This window comes from Pogonomyrmex barbatus, unplaced genomic scaffold (assembly GCF_055798465.1).
Source record: "Pogonomyrmex barbatus isolate J1 unplaced genomic scaffold, ASM5579846v1 scaffold3, whole genome shotgun sequence".
In the NCBI taxonomy this organism is placed as follows: Eukaryota; Metazoa; Arthropoda; class Insecta; order Hymenoptera; family Formicidae; genus Pogonomyrmex; species Pogonomyrmex barbatus.
Window position 1 is genome coordinate 6,718,379 of NW_028297127.1, and position 24,340 is coordinate 6,742,718.

At 40.6% G+C, this 24,340-nt stretch overlaps 1 protein-coding gene across 3 annotated transcripts in view; it reads right to left on the minus strand.

Annotated features, from left to right (window-relative positions):
- The window catches only part of LOC105429274 (uncharacterized), a 124,564-nt gene that overhangs the window by 51,177 nt on the left and 49,047 nt on the right, over window positions 1-24,340 (minus strand). The window contains exon 1 of one of the 3 annotated variants that reach the window (XM_089079853.1): window positions 19,979-22,187. The exons of 1 other annotated variant lie outside the window; for it this stretch is intronic. In XM_089079853.1, the coding sequence (XP_088935979.1) occupies window positions 19,979-20,152 (174 nt within the window). In that variant the 5' untranslated portion in view covers window positions 20,153-22,187. Of the gene's footprint in view, window positions 1-7,961; window positions 10,951-19,978; window positions 22,188-24,340 lie in introns of those variants that run through there. One more of the 3 variants, XM_089079854.1, reaches the window with a different exon arrangement.

Here is a 24,340-nt window from a genome sequence, read left to right on the forward strand (position 1 = left end):
ATTTACAGCGGTTTAATTTGAACAGAGAGACAGTTTTTGCCGCTTAAAACGGATGTTTATTGCGCCGGCCCTGGACTTACGGCAGTGAGGCAGAGGGACACGAGAGAGGGATCACACAAAAGAGCAGAGGGTTACAGAGAGAGATAAGTACTGCCCGTCCGTCGGCGCACCCATTAGACACATGTGGCTTTTCTGAACAACGGATTCGGAGCCCTCCATAATGTTCTCCGGGATAAGAAGAGACGACTCGAGAAGGATTAACGCTCCCAAAAACGCGTAGCGTGATCGTGCTGACTGACGCATCAGTCAGCATTCTCGCGGTCCATTTAACGGTAAAACGTAACTCTTTAAGAAACAAGAAAAAAAATAACCCTTTCAGGAATCGGACACGATTATTTTGTGACACTAAAATCATTAACTTTCAACGTGATTGTCAGTTTATGTACATGACAATGTGTCTACTCAAATCTGGAAAAAAAATCCCTGAGAACTCTCCTGGTTTTCAAAACAAAACAAAAATTCCTCTGACATTTGAAATTTGACATTTGAATGAGTCCATTATTATCGTTAAAAATTCAAAATTCGACGAACTTCCGATTTATAATACAAAGACAAAACGTAACTTCAAAAAAATTTCCTGATGCTTTTTTTAAAAGCATAAAGCATAAATTCCTTGAAAATTTCAGGTTTTTCAGGAAATAATAGACGTCCTGGTACATCTCGAAAATATTTTGCGAACAAATGGAAATCGATTGCACGCAATAATATAACCGTAACCCAGACGTACATGACAAAATACATGTGCTTTCAAGCAGAATTCGTTATCTCCGAAAGAAACGCATGCAGAGATGCAGAACGGCGAACCACCGCTAATGTATTCCGATGATACGCGCATTTTCATAGCTCGCGTTTTCACTTACGCTGGCGCGGCGTCTCGCGTTACGCTCCTATTCCGCGTTGGGGTTACAATGAGAAAGATGATACCCCCGACGAGCGGGGTTATCTTGGCGATTGCGTCGTACAATGGAAAGAGCACGATCGCGAAGTGGCGCCCGTTAAATGCGGAATGGCAATGCCGGAAAGCGAGACAACGGCGTTTAACGTAAACGTTCTGTTAGGCTGTTTACGACGAGCTTCTTATCGGCGAGTAACGTCATCGACGATAAAGTCGCCAATTTTTCACGCGTTAATTATAAGAAAGTAATTCTGACAAAAAAAAAAAAAAAAAAAAAAAAGATGTAATTGTCTTCTTAAAACCAAGGAAGCCAACGATCTCTTGTCCGCAATTAATTATAGTCACGAATGATAGCTCCGAATTGTAGCCCGACTAATTAACATTTAACTGCCGAAGACGATCCTATAATTATAAGCGGGCTGTCGTAGGGTTTTAATTAACGCGGCATCAACGAGAGATAATCACGAGGACGGTTTTGCGATCGCGTCTTCGCGATTTCTAATTGACCGTGATCGTTTCGAAGAAACTTCGCGGGAGCTTTTGTGACGACGTGATCCTGGGCTTGGCTTTCGTTCGGGCATCGGTTCTTCGAGCAGTCCCAGAGCGGTCTTCGTTTGGTGATAAATGGCATTCCGGAGCGAGGGGACCTAATCAGCTCAGGTAAAAGATGCCCCGCTCTATATACGAATTCCTGAGACTGACAACGGTACCTTCGATTGAATTTATAGCTCTCGACGTATGGTGGCTGTCACTTAATGCACAGTTCATTTGTACATAAGATTGAATTTTATTTCCTTGTTGCGTCAACATGGTTACTGCAGCGTTCATCATATATCTCTGAACGAATGTCCCTTTCTACATCGTAGTTTAATGATATTACAAAAATCGTTTTGATATCACAATATCGTGCTTGGTAATTCTCTCTTTTAATAGACCTACTTTTCATCATCTCAAAAATGTCACGTGATATTTTAAAAGAATAAATGTCAAACTTCTCGTTTAAAAACCTCCTGGAAGAAGTGACGGTGCAATTACGAAAATGTTGAAAAATATTTAAGGTAAACTACTTAAGTTTGTTTAAACGGATTTGTCACCATAATGTAACTAACAAAGTTGCGAAATCCGCACCGTAGTCAGCACTTTTTTTCAGGTCCGGTCATAATTATGCAGAGCGTCCTTAATGCGAAGCCAGCGTTTTTGATATTGCGCGATTTAAACGTACGCGCAGATGTTTGTTTGAGCGATTCGCCAGACGAGAGCAGCATACGTGGGATCGATGATTCTCCGGCTTATCCGCGTTACATTTTGCGAGATCCGCTCGGGAATTCTGCGCATATTTTGCTCCACGAAGCCACTACGACGGTGCAAAAACCTCGTCAGCTCGGCGTGGGCGAACGGTTATTATTGCCCGGCGCCAGACCTGAGGGATCCCCACGCTAAGAACGCTTTGAATGAAGGAACACCAGAGGCACAGAAGGCGGGCGAATTACGGGACATCTCACAATCTATGAAATATGCATAATCGGATAGAAGAAAATGTTTTTTCTGCAAAATCCACAGAAAAAATAAATACGCAGAAGAATTTAGAAATAAATTAATTCGTAAAAATTCATTATCTTGAAGACAAAGATATTTTATATGGAATTTTGGTTATAATAAAAAAAAAAAGTAAACTTTAGTTTATTAAAAAATAACGTAAAGAAAGTAGTCTATATAATAGCTTAATATAATGTTTATATGATTATGCATTATGTAATTTTTAATATTACATAAAACTTTAATTATAAAAAACACATGCCTTTGGATATTACGAGGAAAAGAAATATTATTATATTATTCATGGAGGAAAACAATTTAAAATAAAAGATATAACGAAAGACGAATGGGACACATTACGAGCTTACGAGAAGCTCGTGCCAATTCCCTGTTATAGAAAATTAAATAAAAGTATAGGAGTTCCTCGAGGGGTGGCGATAATTACGGTCGTGTAGCATTGATCGATCGGACAATGACGGCAGATAAGCTACGCCCCCGCGATCGCAAAGGGATGGGCCCGGAATCGTGGTCCCCTCACTGTCTTTGCAATAATGATCATCTGAAAGTGCATTCCCTCGTCTACTTTCAACGGATATGAGGGTATAAATCCACCTTCGAAGAGATCGAGTAGCGCATCCCGTAATTTCGTTTCGACATCGTAGGCCGTCCGTCACAGATGCGAGACAGATGCGAGATTTTCCAGACAATGTTGAATAGAAAATATTTCGTGACAAAATTCAAAATAGTACCTCTTTCAATGATGAAAAAGCGGACCCTCCTCAACAACCATCCGATCGAACAAGCTGTCACATCTTCGTAACTCTTAAAAATTTCTCGATACATCATGAAATTCGAATTTGAAATAAATACTTTGAATACAATTTCAAGTTTCAGACTAAAATTCGATATTAAAAATTAAAATTGATGTAACGCTCGTTTGAAATTGAGAAAAGTAAGAACTTATTATTTATGGCTTTGGGAGTCTCTCGTTAAGAAAGAATTGAACTCTCCAATTCCGGGACGTGTCACGTATGTAAAATGTACATCTTCGCGAAGATAAAGAAAGAAGATAAAAAGATATAAAAGTAATGGAATTAATTCGTTTGCCAAACGACCATGATGACATCCGTACCACCACATGTGGATTGGATCCCTTTCTTGTCTGCGCCACGTGTGGATTAGATTCTGTTCTTTTTATTTTGATGCTACGGTATGACGTTGTCTGTTCCACTTATCTCGCTAACAAGGGAACTAAATGTGATATAGAAATGCGAGCTTTTCAGATCTCAAATATATATAAGAATATTGACAATACAAATAAGAAGAAAGAGATAATTCCTATTTATACTTCAAAATTATTTTCAATCTTTGTTGAAAGGATAATACACTTATGTTTATACAATGTTAGTATGTTTTCATACAAGATTTACTGCAATTACTCTTTTAATTACAAATTATTTTTATTCCTTAATCCCTAATTATATTGCAGAAATTTTCATTAAAAGAAAAAAAAATATATTTATGAGGAAGAAAAAATATATTTATAAAATAAATAATAAAATAAAACAACAAATATTTAAAAAATGTGCAATAAAAAGTAAAATAAATAAAAAATATGTGATACAAAATAAGAACCATTCGTTACTAGCAATTCGCTATCATTTCCAAATTGCAGACGCAGACACGTCGCAACGTACGAATCTGCCATCCATACATTCCCAAAAGCGCACAATACGTTCTTTCTTTCGTAAAATTCTACCATGACGGCATCGATCGTCCGTGACGACTCGTCGCCCTCGAAAGGCAATGGCGACTCGACTACGGGATATGCAACGAGAACGAAAAGTCACAATGACGGTCGGCCACCTGAATGAACTACACGCGCCTGATGGTGCATCTTTCTTCTCGCTGTCGCTACGGATTATGATAATGCTCGTTTACTCACCGACAACACAGTGGGGTCGACCAACAGATTCAGCGACTACAGGGGAGTCACCAGTGGTGGATTTCCCGATACGAGAGACGGCCGAAAAAATAGGGGTGGTGGCACTCGGATGAGTCATACTTCATCCCCGACGTGGTCGCGACCGGTGGGGTGGAATGGTGACTGGTCGCCTATCATCCCCCCGTTTTCTGCCTGCGGACGAGCTCTGGGCAACAGACACCCTCGCTCTATTCTTCTCTCTCTCTCTCTCTCTCTCTCTCTCTCTCTCTCTCTCTCTCTCTCTCTCTTTCTCTCTCTCTCTCTCTCTCTTCCCCTTGTCGACTCTATTCTATCTTGCTATCGTTTTATCTCTATTTCTTTCTCTCTCCCTTTGCCTTTTCGATTGAAAATTATATTTCAATCTCCGGGCAAACCCGTTGTTTTAGCACGCACTGCGCTATTTGGAGATCCGAATAACGTGAACGCGTCGTTTTGTACGTGATACGCAAAACTTTCGTCCGTGGTTAACGCAAATTTCCCAGAGATAAACTTCACGAATTTTGTTGAGCTTGCCCGACGTCGAGATAAACTTAGATTACTGCAAGAGAAGGCTGAGAACTTTTTGTAACTCTGAGTATATACTTAAGGAAACTTCAAAATTGGTTTTCATGTTTCCGAAAATATGAGGAATTAGAAATCGTTCATTTAAATTCGCTTCGAGAGATATTTATACTCGTAATAACGCAAAACGCTGCTCCGCTTGCAATTTAATAAACAATTATAACGATGAATATTTTAACACGCCATCATCGAATTTGACGGTGATACACGGCGATGACGCTTGATAAATTCAACGTAATAAATTTTCGAGCAAGCAATTTTGATGCTTTGATCATACGCAAAGCGTTAAAATGGTCATATCATAGTACTATATTATCCCAGCGTTTATTTTCCCAGCAAATACTCGGTGACTATTTAGTCTACGAGCTTATCTACCGCTGCCTACGCTACCGCCTGTTTTCTGCGTCTTCCTGCGAGTCACGGCGACTTACTTCCGGCTGATACGATCGCCCAATAAGATAACAGGAAACAGATTGACGGGATACCGGTGCGTGCGCAGAAGGCAAGGTGGAAAACCTCTTCGGGTATTCCGCTCGGGAGACGCGTACGTTTAATCCTACCGAGGCGAGGGATCAATGTTTCGGTTTTGACTAACAAATTTCGAGGGCTGTCGCTATAGCTGGCCCTCCTCCTCCTCCTCCTCCTCCTCCTCCTCCTTCTCTTCCTCCTTCTCTTCTTTCTCCTTCGAAGTCGCAGCTGGCGCTGAATCATCGAGGCCCCTCGAAACTGCCTCGGCGTTGCCAGGGTTTCCAAAGTGGCTTCGAATAACTTATCGTCTACTCTTATCAAGATCAGGAAGGTGGAGAGAAGGAGAACAGGCGGTCATCGGCGGTCACCGGAAAATGCGGAATTCGCGCGACTTTTGTAGACGCCATTCGCGCGATCTCGATAATCCCGGGACGTATCGACCAGCATTTCTCCTTCTTCCTTTAATTTCCGCCCAAGTCGGCATGACGCCAGGATTCGACAGAATTATTGCCTTAGATCAAGTCACCTACCGCGTCCCCTTTCAGTCGCAAATTTTTTGAAGACGGCGAGCCCAATCTACTTTCAAAATTTGAATAGGTATCCATCCGTCGTGACTTTGAATTTCTCAAATTTGTCGACAAGTTAAAGTTAGGAATAAAAAAAAATCTGTAAAAAAAAAATGATATTAATTATATTTCTAGAAAGAATTTTTCTCATCCTAAATTACAAATATTAATCGAGTCGTGCGTCAGTTTTAAAATTTAGGAATTAAAAAATTTCTTCAAAACATATACAACATTGTGAATGGATCAGTGACATTTCTAAGCAATTAGATATCACGATGTTGAAAAGATGATATTCAACTTGAACCTCGCGACCCTTATGTCTCAATTTTTTCGCATAATTTTCTGATTTATTGCCGCAGGCGGCTCTTTGTCCCCGTTAAATGTTTGCGCGTAATGCACGCACGTTGGTTCGCATGCAATTTCGTCCCGAGCGAGCGAAGTGACTCCACCAGCGGTTAGTAATTCAAGCGGTCACTTTGGAGGCAACAATGGACGTAACAGTAGAATCGCCGTAATTTTACACTCGAGCCCATTTTCTCGGCAGCCGGTTAGGTCCGATTCACACAACACTATATTCGTTAACAATATATTCAGAAAAGTATCCATACGTGAAAAAATACCCACATCTGTCTATATCCATACGTATAAAAATACGATTTATCGATGCAGCGTAAGTCAAAATAATTGCTAAAAAAATATATATATTTATTCGTTACACAGGTTGAGGATGTCGATATTTCTAAACAAATCCACGATTCACGAATTTGTGATTGTTTTCAAATGGAGCAAAATTTTTACCAGCAATACGGCAGACGAATAAAAAAAATACATATTCATATCACATTTATAGCAATATGGAATAATGTTAAGTTAGTTGAAAAATCGTTGTATAACGTGAGCTTTAGACCCACGCAGGGATTCGAAACGAATATATAAAACAGGGATTGGGGTAAAGGGACAGTGGCGACATGTAATCGAGTGCCCTAACGGTCAGCATCCGCCCCAGCAATTACCTAGAGAAAATTCGATGCTCTCTCTCTCTCTCTCTCTCTCTCTCTCAAAAGCGGCACGATGCAATTCGAGAATGTAATCGTGACAGCAGATGCCGTGATAAATCGCGGAGAGAGCTCGGCAAAGGACTCTGAAAAAAATCGCGACGTCGCGAGCACAATAATTGTTCGTGTAATCGAGATGGTGCTGGACTACAATGGCGAAATTATTATGGACTCGCGAACTATCGATATTCATGAACGTCAAAACGTGATATATACATATTAAACTAACCAACGCCGTCGACGATTATGGCGATCATGGCGTGTGGCCGATAACGGCGTTATTATTAACATTCATGGACGCGTCAGGAGATAGATAGGACGCGGCGAAGATCACGACTCATGCTCGTGTACACAACCGTTATTAAAGGAGAATGCATCTCGAATGGGAGACCTCGTACTCTCCAAACCGGGATATGCAAATTTCTACCTTGACCGATGCAACACCAGGCGAGGAGCGGTGACGATATTCGGCGATATATCTTCAATCAATTTGCATTGTGCAATCGCTATAAGTACTAATTTTTCTTTACCTTGATTGCGGTTTCAATCATTCGATTCACGTTCACGTTTCAATAAAAGCGTATTTACAATATGATATAATTAATAAATACATACAAATACGTCAAGTCTCAATTATGTAAACCGCCCGAATACGTATGAACAACGCTAATACCGTTGCCTTTATGCATATAAAGTGTCTGCGTTTCATGATTTATCTTAAAATTAAATCGTTAATTAAATTTCAAAATAAATTATAAGAGATAATATTTTTCCCAGCTCGATCATACTCAATTATCCGATCGCACATAGAATAATTACAATGCATCTCAACGTACCATCCCTTCATCTACCGAGGTGTCTTCCTCGAAGTAACACTCATCATCATCTTCCGGTGTCAAGGCGTTAGAAGCTTCCTGCGGCTCCTCCTTAACATCTTGCCTCCTCATCCAATCCATAATGAGATGCGTATCTTCGTTCTCTTGAGGAGTTTCTGAAGGAATCGAAAACGTCGAGTCTCCGTGAAATTCGATCTATCCGGGATGAATCAGGTGTCTCGAGTCATCGTTCTCGGCACGTTCTCGTCACTTTCGATTCGTCGCGGAAGAAAGGACAAAGAGAAATGAGATACGGTCTGCGGATTTCGATATCGAAAGCACGAGCTGGTCCCCTTATCATTCATCAGCCACGCTCCGATTACGCGGAAGTTACGCCAGAGGCCACGGTTGACATTTGCAAAATGTCAAGTCTCCTTCTCAAGCCGGCCGGCTGGATATCGCGCTAAACGAGAGAGAGAGAGAGAGAGAGAGAGAGAGAGAGAGAGAGAGAGAGAAAAAAAACACGTTTCTCGAGATTGCGGCCGAGAGGGACGCGATCGATAGTACACTTCTCTCGGCCTCGCGGCTCGCACGTGCTCCGCGCGGTGCGATTCGCCGGGGAAATGCGGAAAAACACGCGCCGGCGGTCGGGCCCGCACTCGCACGTCCCGGCGCGAGTTTATCTCGAGAATTCGTATCGGTTATCTCAGCGATTGCGGAGAGCTCGTCGATATCGGTTCGAGTATCGAGAACCGCACGTATCCGAATAGAATCCGAATAGAATCTGGTCGATCTCCGAGAGCTCCCTTCCGCCTGCGAACTTGATGTCGACGACACGAACGAGTTTGCTGCCGATACTCGTCAATGTCAGCGGTTAATAAATTTCGACAATCCAACACTTTCGCGGAAACTGAATGTTGCAGAAGGGAACACGAAATCGAAATCGATTCGCGCCCCAAGGAAAGCCGAGTTCCGATTACGAATTTACGTCGGCGAAAATGTCATATAATGTTGCACCCGTCGTCTTTTTAATCGCAATTCAACACGGTGAGTGCTTCACTGCCGGCTTCGTCAGCGATCCTCGAAAGTCCAGCTGGAGCTTAGCATCGGGAATGTGATTGTTGACGACGTCGATAGGCGCGTAATCTCGCCCAGCGGGAAGATAAGCGAGGAAGCGAAGGAAACGGCGTCGTTAAAACTGCACTGCGACGACGTTGTTGCGCGTCACGGCAGTATAGTTATATTATATATACATATATACATATATATATATATATATATATATATATGCAGCATACACACTTGCACATATATACATAAACACACGAGAGAATCACAAGATTATGCGAGAAACGCGCGCGCAGTCTCGCATGTGCACACGAGCGAGCCACGGCCACGGTGCAGCTGCAACTGTGTGTGCAGGCTAGGAATGCTGGAGGTGGTATGGAGGCGGCTCGGTGGGCGCACTCGCTGCCTGGTCTCTCTGTTCGCTTTCCCTGTCTCTCTCTCTCTCTCTCTCTCTCTCTCTCTCTCTCTCTCTCTCTTTCTCCTTGTTCCGTTCACTCCTCTCCCCATCCCTCGTCCGTTCCCCCGAATAGTCCCCTTTTCCTCTTTCTCTCTCTAACTCATTTCATCTGCCACCCGCCCTGGTTTCTCCTCTATTTCTCTCTCTCTCTCTCTCTCTCTCTCTCTCTCTCTCTCTCTCTCTCTCTCTCTCTCTCTCTCTCTCTCTCTCTCTCTCCTTCTCTTTCTCTCTTTCTTTCTGTCTTCAAAACTCCCGCTGGGTCTCTCCTACTCCTCTCGAGGGGAGCCTAATTCTGTTCCCGTCGCTGTCGCTCTAAAGAGCCAGGCACTCGTCTCTCCGTCTTTGTCCTCTTCCCTCCAGCCCTCCTTCGTCCGCTTTTCTCGAAACGACACGATTGTATTTTTAATCTTTAGAAGATTAAGTTTCTCCCGCCTTGAACTGACATCTCGTTATTTCTTTCTTTTTTCCTGATTTCTTCTTGACGGTCCACCCGCGTTCCTGCTTTCTTGTCTTCTCCAAAATCTATTCTGTAAAATACCGTCTGTAAAATGTCATTTAACTTATCTCTTTTAACTATCTGATTTGCGTTCCCACTAAGATTCAATCGTCTTTATCAGAATTGTTTTTTTTTCTTTCCCTTTCTTTTTTCATGTTCCCTGTTCTTCTATAACTGTTTTCTCTCCTCGCTGTTCGCAGTGACTTTCTCTTTTCTTCTCTTCGAGTATTCGTATCATAAGTATATGTCTCGCTCTGTCTCGTTTCAACTTACATTCCAACTTATTCTTCTTTCGACTCATTTCCCTAAAATTATCTCTTCTCGCTCTTTGTTCTCTCTCTCTTTTTCTCTTTCTGTCTGAAGCGGGTCGGAATAGCGAATAGAGTTAAAACAAGAGAGAGAGGAGAGGAAGAGCAAGGAAAAGAGTACGTCCCAACGAGGGGTGATGGTCGAAGGTTTACCACGATCCTTCATCTCTCTTTTCACAGCCAGCATCCCCCATAGAAACCTCTCTCTCTTTTGGTGCCTCATCCACCTCCACCATAGTATGCTCCCCCCTCCGCGAGTTCCATGACCCCTTCTCTTCCGCACGTCGCTGCCATGGGTTCAGGGACGATCCCTCTTTGGTAGAAACCCAGGCACTATCCTGGGAGATCCCACAAACGGTAGCTTTGTTTTTACAGATTCACCCAGATTCGCATCGCTTGAGATCTAGTTAACTTGTTGATTTTAATCATAAACGCAGGGTTCTGCTCGAGTAAACATTCACGGTAGACATTTCTTTGGAAGACACATCGAGGATGCTGCATTTCAAATATTTGTTATCTCACAAAATAATTTCGATGACAAGACCTTCACTTGATTAAATCGCTTAATTAAAGGATAGATTATTTCTTCTAATGCGAATATGATTTATATATTATTATCCAAATAAATTTCAATTACAAAATAAAAAACGAACAAAAAGTTTCATAGCCTCATTCCGGGCGATAAAATATGCGGGCAGAAAAAGTTTTTATTCACTTGAAACTGAAATGTAGCGTTTTAAGATGATACTAAATTCAGATTATGCTCTCGAAATACGTGGTAATTAATTACGCTGGAATATGTAGCATTTTCGCAGAGTTATCATCACGATAAATTCTTTCGGAAAGCCATATAAAAACATTATATCTCGCTACGATGGCGACATCAAAGAATTGGACTTACACGAGTGTGCTTATCATAAAATCGATAATCGACGATGCTTCTTAGGTACAAAAAACATTACGTAAACGACGTTACGCATCATTACACCGTAATAAAGTGCGGTACATCCCTGGGATTTCTGAATAAAAGGAAGCAGGAATAAACGTTAATTTCTGCCTCACTTTTGGAAAATTTTTACAGAGCTGTAAACAAATCCCGAAATGTCAGTCCCCCATACAATATACAATTTTTAAAAATTAATAAATATTTTCGAACAAGATTATGATACGAGCTTTGAGGGATTTGTGGCTGCAGTCTTGTTAGTTTCCATAGAGATCCATTCCTGAAGGGGAGAGGACCAGCAAGCACGACGTGGTGCGCTAACCTAGGGTACAAAGCATGGCAGAGAAAGATAGTGAAAGAGAAAGGAAGAGAGAGCAAACGAGTGTCTCTGAGAAGGATAAACGTGTCGCATGGAACGAAGAGAGATGCGGCTTACAGTAACGTATCAAGCAATTTATGGAATGCATTTTTAGGAATGATTAAATGTGATGCACCGCCAATATGGCATTCATTAATCTTTACATTTTTAGTTTTTATTTTCCGAGGTATTTCTAAACACCAAATACAGGAAAGACATTAAAATACCTTTCCCTCTTTGATGTCTAATGGCCAATAATATAATAATATATAAAGAAAATGAGCGAAATTCGTAAAATTATTTTATGAATACAATCCAAATTTTTATATCAGTTTCAGAGTTGCTTGAAAGTATATGATTGCTGCGGATGATGTCAAGAGAGAGACAGGCTAAGTTCATCGTTTACAACTTAATAGAATCTCCCCCTTCACTTATAATCATGATGACGCGGCACTACGAAATCCGAAATTTTTCTCCCTCGAAATCGATCATCAACTATTACGTCACTGAGTCCGAGGCAAGACAAAAAGAGAGAGAACGACGAAAAGGAGCCGATGGGAATAGAGAGAGAGAGAGAGAGAGAGAGAGAGAGAGAGAGAGAGAGAGAAGAAAGGAAGAGGAAAAAGAGAAAAAGAATGAGAGAAAGGAAGGAAAAAGAGAAAGATGGGATGAGACGAGATGAAGAAGGGTGAGAGACGTGGATGCTGGAACGTGTGTTAGTCATGGGTTGCCCATAGCAACCCACGCGGCAAATGCACGCGTTATAGGCGCCTCCTCGTACGTACAGGCCACGATATACAAGGTGTCCCAAAAGTTTCTTTACCCCTTTACTCACGTTGCGCGAGTAATTTGAGACAGACGCGCGACTGATAAAATATTTTTCCCGATTGTAACAAGAACAAAAAAATGTTTTCGACCGGATAAAGCTTAGTCAAGAATTCCGGACGAATCTTCGAAGAGAGTTTCACAATTTCTGTCACACCCTATACGAGTTGCGTATCCGCTACGCACGCCACGGGCGCGCGTGCGGCAAGCACTCGCGTGTTACGCATGCATGTGTTGCCGAAGTTAATTGATTTCGCCTCCGTCGGCCGGCAGACGATGTTGCCATTCGATCTGGCCGCGTTATCAGCCGCCAGATGCGGACGCCCGCAAAACATGTCTGCTGTCTAAAGTCCGCGAAGGGTGAGATACACCCTGTGTATCCCGCTCGACGGTCCGTTCGTCAGGTCTGGTGAAGCAAGACATTTTTCGGATATTTATTAATGGTAGGAACGACTTACCACTCGAGATATCTTTAATCTTAATAGCACATCGCCACGTTCACCTTCAGCTATGTTCTTTTTTTCTGAAAGTATCCGAGGAATGTTAAGTTCTCGTTTACAAAATTCCAGGATAATGTTACGCGTCCGGCGGACAGTGTGCGAACTTCTCACACTAAATTCAAGCGATACTACAAAAGTGAAAAGTGGCACAATCGCGATCTCACACGATAAAGTACACGATTTGTACGAACGCGTATAATATAATGAAAATTTTATCGGTACGCTTTGATCTCCCCCTCTCCCCCTCTCCCCTTTTCCTGCGCAAACAATATACTTCAAGATTACGCATCTAGATATGGAGAAGAAATAAGTATACGAGTAGCAAAATACATTTCGAATCTTCAGCATCTCCGCTGCATTTCTTTCTAACGATCGGGTATCTCGCAGAATACGATTGATTTTCAATCGATTTTTCTTCGGCGAAGAATCGGTCTGCTAATGACTGACATTATAAGCGAACGCAGCGAGGAGCTCGTGATGACCGAGGCGTAGCGAACGCGTATCAATGCACGTATTATGTTAAGCAGGCTCAGGTAACGCGGCTTTTTCTTTTTGCTTTATTCCTTTTGCAAGAGAATCCCTTGCGTAACACAACTCGCTCGACGAGCCGATCGCTGGACAAAAGTTCGTACGGTCGCAAGATGCAATAAAGCGACCGGCTAACTTTCATGCCGTTGCATCTCGACCTTCTGTATTACGCGCGTTGTCGCGATATCTCGGAGATATCTTCATTTTTTTTTTTTTTTTTTTTTTTAAAGAGAAAAATACATTATTTCTTTCGCCGACTTGGTCAATAGTATCTCGTATTTCGCGCCGCCTATAAAATTACATCGATACGCAACATCGAAAGTGCGCAACGAAGATGTAGAAGATTGCATCCGAAGATTATAAAATGTTGTCTAAACAAAAGCAATCTGAATCGATCAAAAATTTGTCAATTTATTTCTAATGTGATGTTAAAAAAATCATTTCAACAATTTCGATGATTAGCTATAAATTTATTAACAAGCCTTTCTGTTTTCAAACGCTAAACGCGCGCACTTCCTCATTTTTAACATCTAAATGTGGTGTTGATATATTCTTTAGAATAGAAAAGAACCGGAAGTCGAAAGGCAATCCCGTTGCTCGGAGAACGGTAGAGTTGTGCGTATGTAACGAATCCGACAAAAGCCACGCATGACTTAAGTGTACAATGACCACGTTCGGTTTTATCGTTAGCATCATATTGTTAGCTGAAATTCCGGAGGAGAAGAAGTTTATGTCGCGTATAAAATTCCCTCAGACTTCTCACCCATATATAAACAAGGGAGAGCCGGTCTGGCTGTTATTAACGCGATGCGCAGCGAGATGTCGATCGATCAGACTCGGAGGAACCGAGGAAATGCATTAACGTTTTGAAAGCCCGCGAACTCGTCGAAGGGAAAAAAAGAGGGATCGCGCGGATGGGCGTCCTCCCTCTCGACATTATTGTTTTCATTCACGTCTATCTGGACGAATCGTCGTGCCACGAGCCGACGAAATCGTCTTGTTAACTCCCACGCTTTCGAAGGAATTCGAGACTTTCGTGTCGGCCCCATTCTCATCCCAAATTCGATGCTGCATCCGCATTTACATATGAGTTAAAACGTGTAATGTTATGTAGATATAAGGTACTGTTGTTTTCGTAAAATGTAAGGTCAACAGCACCTCGAACATGGTTTCCCTCGGACGTATTTTATACGCGTGTTCCATTTCTCGAAACACGTTCGTTTCATTAACACAAATAAGTACAGCGAGACATTAGTATTTTTATGGCTTCGGAATATTTCGCGCAAATTAATTAACTCTTAAAATTAGCTCTAAGATTAGCTTATTTAAAACTTTTTTTAAATTACATCAAAACTTTTAAGAATTCTATTAACGGGACATTATGCAATTGGCAAGCTGTAAATAAGTTAAAGTAAGATAACATCAATGCCGAGTCGGTTCTGTTCGCAGTTAAACTTATAATCTGGAAAGAGTGATTAGAAGTGGTTAATCAAGACTATTAATGCAATCAGGAACGAGAGACGTTCATCGTAACACATATATGTGTTACTCGAAATCTGCAATTAATCAGGTCGTTCCATAAAAGCTTACGCAACGCGCTTTCGTTACACCATCGACGATTATTCCTCCGCATCACGTGGTGTTTAATAACGCGCGAAAGCGTCTCACATCCCGCGTTTCGTCATTGTGTGATGACACTTATACCCGATCTTTCATCTGGGCCCAATTCGACGTGCCCGCCGCCGATAAAATCACCGACTCGAAATTCGTACTGGCATCGATGCAAATTTTCCGCACATCAACGGAATTCTACGTAGCTCGATGAATGATTTCGTGTACAATTTTTATAACCCTTCTGCTATTAAAAGAATTAATAAAATTACTTTCAGAACATTAGCAGAGCTTTTACGAAATATTTTATAATTTGTGATTATTTTAAATTTATTCGGCTTCAAGAATTTTAATTTAAATATCTTTTCTCGCTTGAAAGAAATGTGTGATTTTCTATCCATTTCAATTCTTCAGAAGTGTGTCGAAACATAAATAAGAATTGCAATAAATTACCCTTTTCGCAATGCTTCATACGGAGCGAAATTGGTTCAAAAGACTGCTTATCTCGGCGCATTGCCGACTAGCAATTTCATTTCTGCCGGTCGACGATTTGTTTTAATCAGGCCGTTATATCCCCCCCCCCCCGCTCGTTGTCTGCCCCCGTTGTTCTGTCGTTCACACCGGTTTGCGCCGCCTTCAATTTGCGGCGCCGTCTCTCTGCGGAATGTCTTCTAATAATCGCTAATTAGAGTTAATAGCGTACACGCCAGCCGCTCGTTGTATCGCATCGTCGAGAATGAATCGCGATCGTCTAGTTTCCGAGAAAATCGACGGCAATTTAATAATAATAATAGAAGCTATGAGAGAGAGGGAGAGAGAGAGAGAGAGAGAGAGAGAGAGAGAGAGATATTACAGCAAAATTATAGGCAAACGATATAAAATAATAAAAAATTATTTTTATGCACGATAGTGTTTATAACTTCATCTCGTTACATATTTAAATCTCCGGGATAGTTCAGATAACGTAATTAGAAAGAAGAAGAACAAAATTGATAACTCGTCATACCTGCTATGTAATGGGTTGCATGCCGATTTATAAAGGCGGATTACATTTTATTTGACATTAACTCATAACAGCAAATAATATTAAAGTGAAGAGTTTACTCACTTTCCTATCGTTTTGCTCATTTTTATCTCTAATCGTGTATCTTCTGATCGTGTTAACTGTATTTTGCACTTCACCTTTAAATCGATATGTAACTCGTTACATAGCAAGTATGATGAGTTACCCTTTTTGTTTGTGGCGATACATGATACTTTGATGGTTATTTGGCTTATTACCTGGAAAGCGGAATTTATCGGGTAAAATTATCAAATTAATTGCAATGAATACGAACGAAAGTAAATCGAACTGTCGGGACATAAATTACATCTACGTATATGTATGCGCATAGCGATCACGTTCGAATAATGTAGTAATATTTTTGCCAAAACGTACTCTGCATCGGTTGTAATTACAACAAAATTAGCATACTAGATGTAGAATTAATTGCGCAATTCAAAGAGAAATCTCGTATGACTCTGATATGATTTTAGTAGAAGGCTATCAATCTCGCTAGTCGGAAGTAAAAAAAAATGCATTAAAAACGTATTACGTTACACAAGAGAACAGAATTGCTCGGATATGCGAAGTATTTTTTTACAAGACTCAGTAAATTAAGAAATAATGTTTCCTGCTGCAAAAATTTTTTCCTCAATTTACTAATTTCAGTCAATTAAATATTTCAACTTCCTAGTACCTACTGCCAAAAATTTTTAATCATACATATCTCGTAACAACAAAAATTTCGATGCATATTTTATTTAAAATACAAGAAGATTTCATTAAGATGTCAAATATTTCAATAAAAAAAAAAAAAAAAAATAAAAAAACAAAATTTAGTCTTTCATTGTATTTTTCTGCGATTTAATTCTAAGAAAGAAAACTTATGAGAAGTAATTGAATGGATAAAACGAAATTTTGCAATTTCTCTTAATCTAAGCGGCGTATTCTCACCTCAGATTTTAATTAACGTTTCGAAGGTAACTTGCTGTAGCGGGTCTTAACAGGGGCCTAAGGGCCATTGACTGGGAGGCCTAAATCGTTGCGGCGCGATACGCAGGAATGCGCCGGGATATCTCGCGACGCGGTGAGCCGAAGAGGGTAAGAGGGAGGAGAATCTCTCTCGCGGCGGGAGGATGAAAAAGACGAGAGAGAGAGACAGAGAGAGAGAGAGAGAGAGAGAGAGAGAGAGAGAGAGAGAGAGAAAGAGAAGAGCGGATCGGAAATAAGAAAAAAAGAAACGCGAACAAAAGGCGGCGGAGGTACACAAATTGCAGCGGCGAAAAAAGCGCATGCGTTCTCTCCGCAGCTTCAGTTCTTCCTCTCCTCCGTTCCGTTTCTTTCTTCGGAATCTCGAGGCGAAACTATTGTCTTTATGCGAACGTCCTTAGAAATATCACGATCCGTCTAAAAGTCTCAGCCACGCCGATTACAACCTCGCGGACGACCTGGTTTCGCGAATGGCAGGATGTAAACCGCGCTGATTAACGCGATGCTTTACGATATTTCTTCTCGAAGATGCGAAATTACGCTTGACGAACTGGCGAACAGCTTGAAAAGTAATTGGCTCGTTGATTTTTTTTTTATTGTACTCGGGAAAACTGGCGCTCTAATATAAAGCTCTAATAGCGTTCCGAGTTTCACAAATATTTAGTGCAACGACCGTGTCGAACTAAATAAGAATAGAATATTAACGAAGAAAAAATGTAGTGATGGAATAAAATATTTAAAAAAAATTTATATTATATAAAATAAAATATTTTTTTATTTCTTTTAGTTCAGAGATTATAAGAGAGAAGATAAAGACTGCTATATCTTCCGATGATAAAATTAAAACTTATTACATATATAATCAGCAAATAAATTAAATCTCATTGATTATTTCCGCATCATGTGTTATAATTGTGATTAATTTTAAAGCACATTAATAAATAATTAATAAATAATAATTTTTCTATCATGTTATGTTAGAATTAAATTGTTGCTATCGGTGCATCCCCCGGATATTTTTCGTATTTCTTATAAATTTTAGCAAATTCGTACCTGCGTCAGCCAAATTCCTGTGGATTCCACGATGTCCTTGACCGCGGACAAAATTTTTTCCTTCGGCAAGGAAGGCTCGTTCGGTCCGGCACAAAACCGCGCAACGAATATTTTCGCGTTAACGTTCGAGAGGCTGGTAAAAAGGCACCTCGTGCCCATACCCATTCTTTATATTTATATGCATATTCATGAACTCATTTACGTCGGTTATGCATTAAAATTCTCTCTACTCGGAAAAACCCCGTCTATGGATAATGGCCAATCAGCGGCTGGTAAAGAGGCTACTCGGATAATGGGATCGAACAACACTGAAACACCATGTTTACCAGCTATAATATTGATCATATTTAATTTTTATAGATTTTGCACCGGTAATATTCTATATCGAAATGAAATTAGATTCAATTTAATTTTTATAAAGTCCCCGCGATATCCAAATTTATATCTCAGGAGGATATACTTTATATCTCCAAGGATATACTTTTAGATATAAATAAATATCTCCGGAAGAAATTTTTTTTTCACTTTATCGAATTACCGTTCCATCAGTTTTATTATTCAAATTGATATTACAGTACAAGATTCTTTCAGATTTGATGCTTCAAGGTTTATACGATACCGTTCTCTTGAAAAATGCCATATACCTTTTTCCGGCAAGTGAATGACTCTGAAGGAGCCACGAAAGGATGGTTCCTCCGAGAATCCGCCGGAAAAAGAGATCGGATCTGACAAAAGGATTTCTAATGGACATTGGGCATTCCGTGGAATACCTTATAAGGCAAACCTCGAGAGTCGGTCTCTGCCTTTCGGCTCAGGCGGACACCACGAGAGAATTCGAGGCGGCCGTGCAGCGGCGCCTCGCCGCTGCCGGATTTAGACTGGAAAAAAGAAACAATGGGATACTTTCGAAAAGAACGAAAAGAAACGAGAGGAAACGTGAGACCGTCGCGGAGTGGATCGAGGGTGTCGATATCGGAAAGATCAGTGCAGCCATCCCCACACAGTTCGAGCTTAAGATAATAGAATTTTTATAAGATCGTAAATGATCGATCGAAAACGAGCTAGCTACGCTTTTATACCATGACGAGACAGGCATTAACCTTTATCGTGTCGATCGCGATGTCGTTACGAGCGTAACCATCGAGAAAAGGGTATCGCGGTATCGCTAATTAATCGACCAAGGGTGCTCTCCTGGCGCACGACGTCGGACGTTAAAGTCGTACGGCGTCGTAAATTATACGGACAAACGCATGCATACGAAAACGGTGCGGCGCCGTAGCCGGCATACATATGCAAACTGCATGACGCATTCGTATTCATGTATGTAGATGCATGAGACCGTCCGAATCCTTTGAGGATCAATCGACTGACCGGCCAATACGACGAGCGATGCTCTTAACCTGGACGCAAATAACAAGCCGAGCAAGTTCTGTGTTTGCGTTACCGTTATCGATTTTCGTAAAGAGCGTAATCTGACCGTATGCGGAATGCATCGAAACCGCAGCCACAAAATAAACATCAAAAGGAATAAACTATTGCAGAACTTTTCACAGATTTTTTTTTTCTTTTTTTATACGTAACGTGTATCGAACTTGGCGAGAGAAAAATCCAATTAAACTAAGCTACACGAGTTGCCTTGCCTCTCCATGAATAATTTAATCTAATTTTCCAACGTAATGTTTTTCTTTTTTCTCGAGCCTGCGAAATAAGTCAGCGAACTCGAACACGATCGGAATTCCGTCTGCATCGAAAAATCATCTTATTCTTATGATAGATTCCGCGATGCCGTCAGTACATAATTTACATACAATAGGTAATCTCGATGTTCCCATCGGCATTTTATTTACTCGCATCCTTACCATATGCAGCAGGTCCTTGATCAGTAAGGGCCGAGCGGTCCTCGTAGACTTTGTTCTCCGCACGGACATCAAGCTGGCGTCCCTCGACACTATCCTCGGCATGGTGTTCGATCTAACCAACCGATACTCGTCCCCCGGATACCTACTCCTCTTCTTAAACGTGCCGCACAACATGGTTCGCGATGTCGTCCCAATTAAGCTTCCGAAACCTTGTTAGACTCTCGCCGATGTCATTCAAGCGGGACCAAATGTGTCAACGGTCACACGAGATCTCTCGATCGGGAAAGTTATAAGACACTAATACTTTTTAAATATAATCTATCATTCGCGTTACGATTATATATAATTAAGTCATAAATATCCTTTGCAAGATTTAACCGAGCGCCATGCAGTTTAAAAGAAAGTCTTTTAGCATCGAGTCTCTAAGGAGGACGAGCCAATTTTTAATTAATCTTGCTGTGAAATTCGTAAAATGAAACTTTACTTTCCAGTACTCACTAATATCCGCCTCAATAATTCTCTACGATTCTTATCGACGACAATTAACTGTATAAAACTTTTAGCTGAATGAACGTTTTCCCGCCACAATTCCCTCGTAAAAAAATGGTCCTTTACCGACAATTAAAATCACGTCGAAATTCACGAGCACAATCAGTTCGATCAGGAAACGTCCTTCGGGCACGTTTACGCGAGTTTCTTCGAGCGCAGGTATTCGATGTTCTTTCTCGATGGAGTACAACGGCGCCGTCTGCAGATTCCTGCATCTATTTAACCCTTTCGGCCCCGGCCGCACTCTCCGCGAACCTGGTTAATCGGCTGGTTCCCTTTGCTTCGGTCTGTTTCTTTTGCCTCTGTCCACTCGGCTTTCGGCGTCTTCCCCCGAATCTTTTTCTCTTTTCCGAGAAACCACCCACGTTATTAATTAACTGTACAGCACGCGGTGGATCCTAAAGTCGTTAAGGTGATCGCCCGGCTGAGGTAGGAATCAGACTATCGGTCAGCTACGATCAATTGAAGATTGTCGACTCGCGCTTAATCCCGATCACACTGCTCCGAGGACTCTTACGGCAGGATACTTCCTTCCCCACTACTCTGCTTCGATTCCCTTCACTTCCTCTCGAATAAACCTCCTCTATGTGGCTTTATCTTCGGCGAGATCCGATCGAATCCCACGCAGGTTACTTCCCTGAATGTGTGACGTAATCGAGAAATAACAAGGAGATCTGCTCTTCCTCCTTTTCTTCTTTCTCCGTTGCGCTGCTTATTATTATTATTACTGTTTCTCCTCGTCGGTGCGACGGATGGCCCCGCACCTGAAGCGTCCAGGCACGTTTTCGGGCTGCTCGATACTCAATTAACGGAATCTCAGCCAGCTCGAGTCGCAGTGAGAGCCGAGAGTCGACTGAAGGCATAAGGCTCCGATCGTAGGCTCGTCGAAGGAACCCCACCACGTTGATTTCAACAACACCCGGCACCCGGCCCGACCGGACGACCCGGTCGCGTGGCGCTCGGCACAGATACGCAGTGTCTCTCAAAATCGTCTCAGAATTTTCGAATCTGCACGGCGCTTTATATTCGCTCTTGGCGGTCGACTTAATGTCTTATCGAGAATCGTTCTCCAATTTTTTTTTTTTCTTATATTTATAGGACATTAATTCGACATAATATCAATTTTATTCATCATTTTTTAAGATAATTAGACGATGAGTGTTTTATACTTTCCTTTAAAATCGTAAAAAGGCGAATTTGATTTGCTTGCGTTTCGCAAGTAAGATTACACAAGAATTACGCAAGAATTATTCTGAAGATTTTGAAAAAAAATGTAAGGGGTCGATAATAAAAAAATATCTGTTATTTAAAAAAATAAACCTTTGAATAAAAACCTTATTTAGATGTTATTTCCTGTTTGTTCGCGTTTGTGAAATAAGATCACCGTAATCTCATTGAGCACGGAGGTTAATAGTATTCTATTTCTCACGAGAGATTCTTCGTTGCATAATGTTCTTGAGAGTCTCGCTTGCAAATAAGTAAACCTCGAAGGTCTCGTTACGCGAGAATCATAGTTTGAACTATCGGAGCGACCTACTTCCGCGCTTATCAAATTTCCAAATCGGAAGTTCCGCTCGGAACATTAAGGACCTTGACATTTAGTAGAACGAGATCAGACTAGTTGGTGGAACTCGACACCCAACAACGGCATCTGCCTTCTCTAATAACGAATACAAGTTTCGAGAACGAAATAATAATAATAATATCGCATCTCCGATTCTCCGGGAATAAAATGTAATACTAGGACATAATAGCAAAAAAACTGATGCTAAATATAATATTATCAAACGCAGAACAATGTAAAAATAATATGAGTGCAAATTGCAAAAACACGTTTCAAATATCAAAACTGATTACGATATTGTCCGTTTCGTAACAAAAACCGCGTCGCAAAAACGAGAAAATCTGTCGGTTGATTAAATTGCCGAGTGTAACCGCGGATTCAAAGGGAAGCAAAAATGCACCTGTCTACTTATATAAGTCCGCAGAACTTCGCATGTAATCCTACGTTTGAAGAAGGTCCTTTTCGTAGAGCATAAATGTATTGCGGTTTGCTCGGCCTAACTCGTTTCTCCTTCGCGGCAGACATGTTATTTTCTTGGTTTCTGCGTTTGATCAGCGAGTTCCGAACGTTTCCTGTGTGGAAGTCGCGTGATAATCGACGTCTCATCTGGTCCGACAGACGCATTAATAAACTAATGGCATTGACACGCATACATGCGTTTAACCGCAAGAATTTACATATATATATCTCTCTAAATGGAAACATAAACGTTGTTAAACGTAACAAAGTTCGACTTTTTAAATCATTTAAATTTACTTGCCAAATATAATGAAAAATGTGTTATGTGTCATCATTAAATCATTAAAATACATAAAAAAAATTTCCAATATTCTGTTCTCATTTTGTTTATATATTTTTACGGAAAAATGTAAAATGTTTAAATATTAAGATGGACGGGTTCTGATTAATCAAGACTGCCAATCGTTATTACAGCCAGTTTAGCAAAAAAGGGGGATGGATTATAATATAAATGAAAATAACATTTCTTCATCAGCCATATTCTTTTTTAATAAAATTTTAATTTGATTGCTGACAAGAAGAAAATGGGAATAAATTTCATTTGATAATACAATTGGCTAGTTGAGTACCGTGTTTATGACTAACAGAAAACTCAGGTGAGCGGCGCATTTACATTAGAATCGATATAGGACTCGTACGATTATACGTACAGCATGGCCGATGTGCATAATGAAGGGTGTTTCGCGGCACCCTTCGTCTGCGAAAATGGACGTGCAATTTTGGCGTGAGTCATGCGAGACCCTCAAGATGGCTAAATAAATGACGCGGCATAAGTTAGCCCGAACTTTCTCAACCGGTACTTGTCGAACAAACTTTTCAACATACATGTCTCGCAGATGTTAAGAACTTCAGGAAGAAATGTCCTGAAGTACAAAGTGGTAAATTACGTATGTAAATTATAAGGTTTGCATAAATGAGAGAACATTTAATTTTAACGAAAATTTAATTTTAGCGCGTATTTCTAATGGGATGCTTTTAACTTTATTTTAAGATTCGTAAAAGAGACACGGATTAGTGTAACTTGTATGAAAATTAAATTATTGTAATTTATACAATTATAAGAAGAAGAATATGTTTCAGCATTTTTCAGTTTTAATCGTTTTAAAAGATCTTTCAAACGTTATAATGTATCTTTTATATATACTACACTTTTAATGCTCTTCTCTTTCTCTCTACTTCCTTATTATAATGAAACTAGACATAAATTGGTATTTCAAGAGATTCCTATTTATTCATCTAATTCGACGAATGTGAATTAACGGAACACATCGTTCTTCACGGCATTGTTCTACGAAGACAAACTCGACGCGTTTCGACCATTTCCGTTACGCTAGTCGAAAATCAAAGCGCCGCATTTCGTCGACGTCATCCGGCCCTAAATCTCACGCGTGTCGTTTCTAAAGTTAACGTCGCTGGATATAGGCGAAGGGAATTCTAATAAAAACACCATGGCGAATCGAGCGACGAGAATAGGCAGCCTAATTTCCCGTGCCCGAAATGCTACGCGCATCGCCCATTTTACATGCCGTTTCACTTTTCTGATTTTTAATTCGACCCCCTAATATCTTAACAAACATATAAAACTGTGCGTTTATGTAATTATAATATAAATTATATACAGTTACATCTAAAATTACAGTAAATTTTATTTCGTTTAAATTTCTCCTTTTCTCTAATGTGATTGTATTTTATATTTAATTTTTGTATGATCCAATATTTGCAAATTTAAT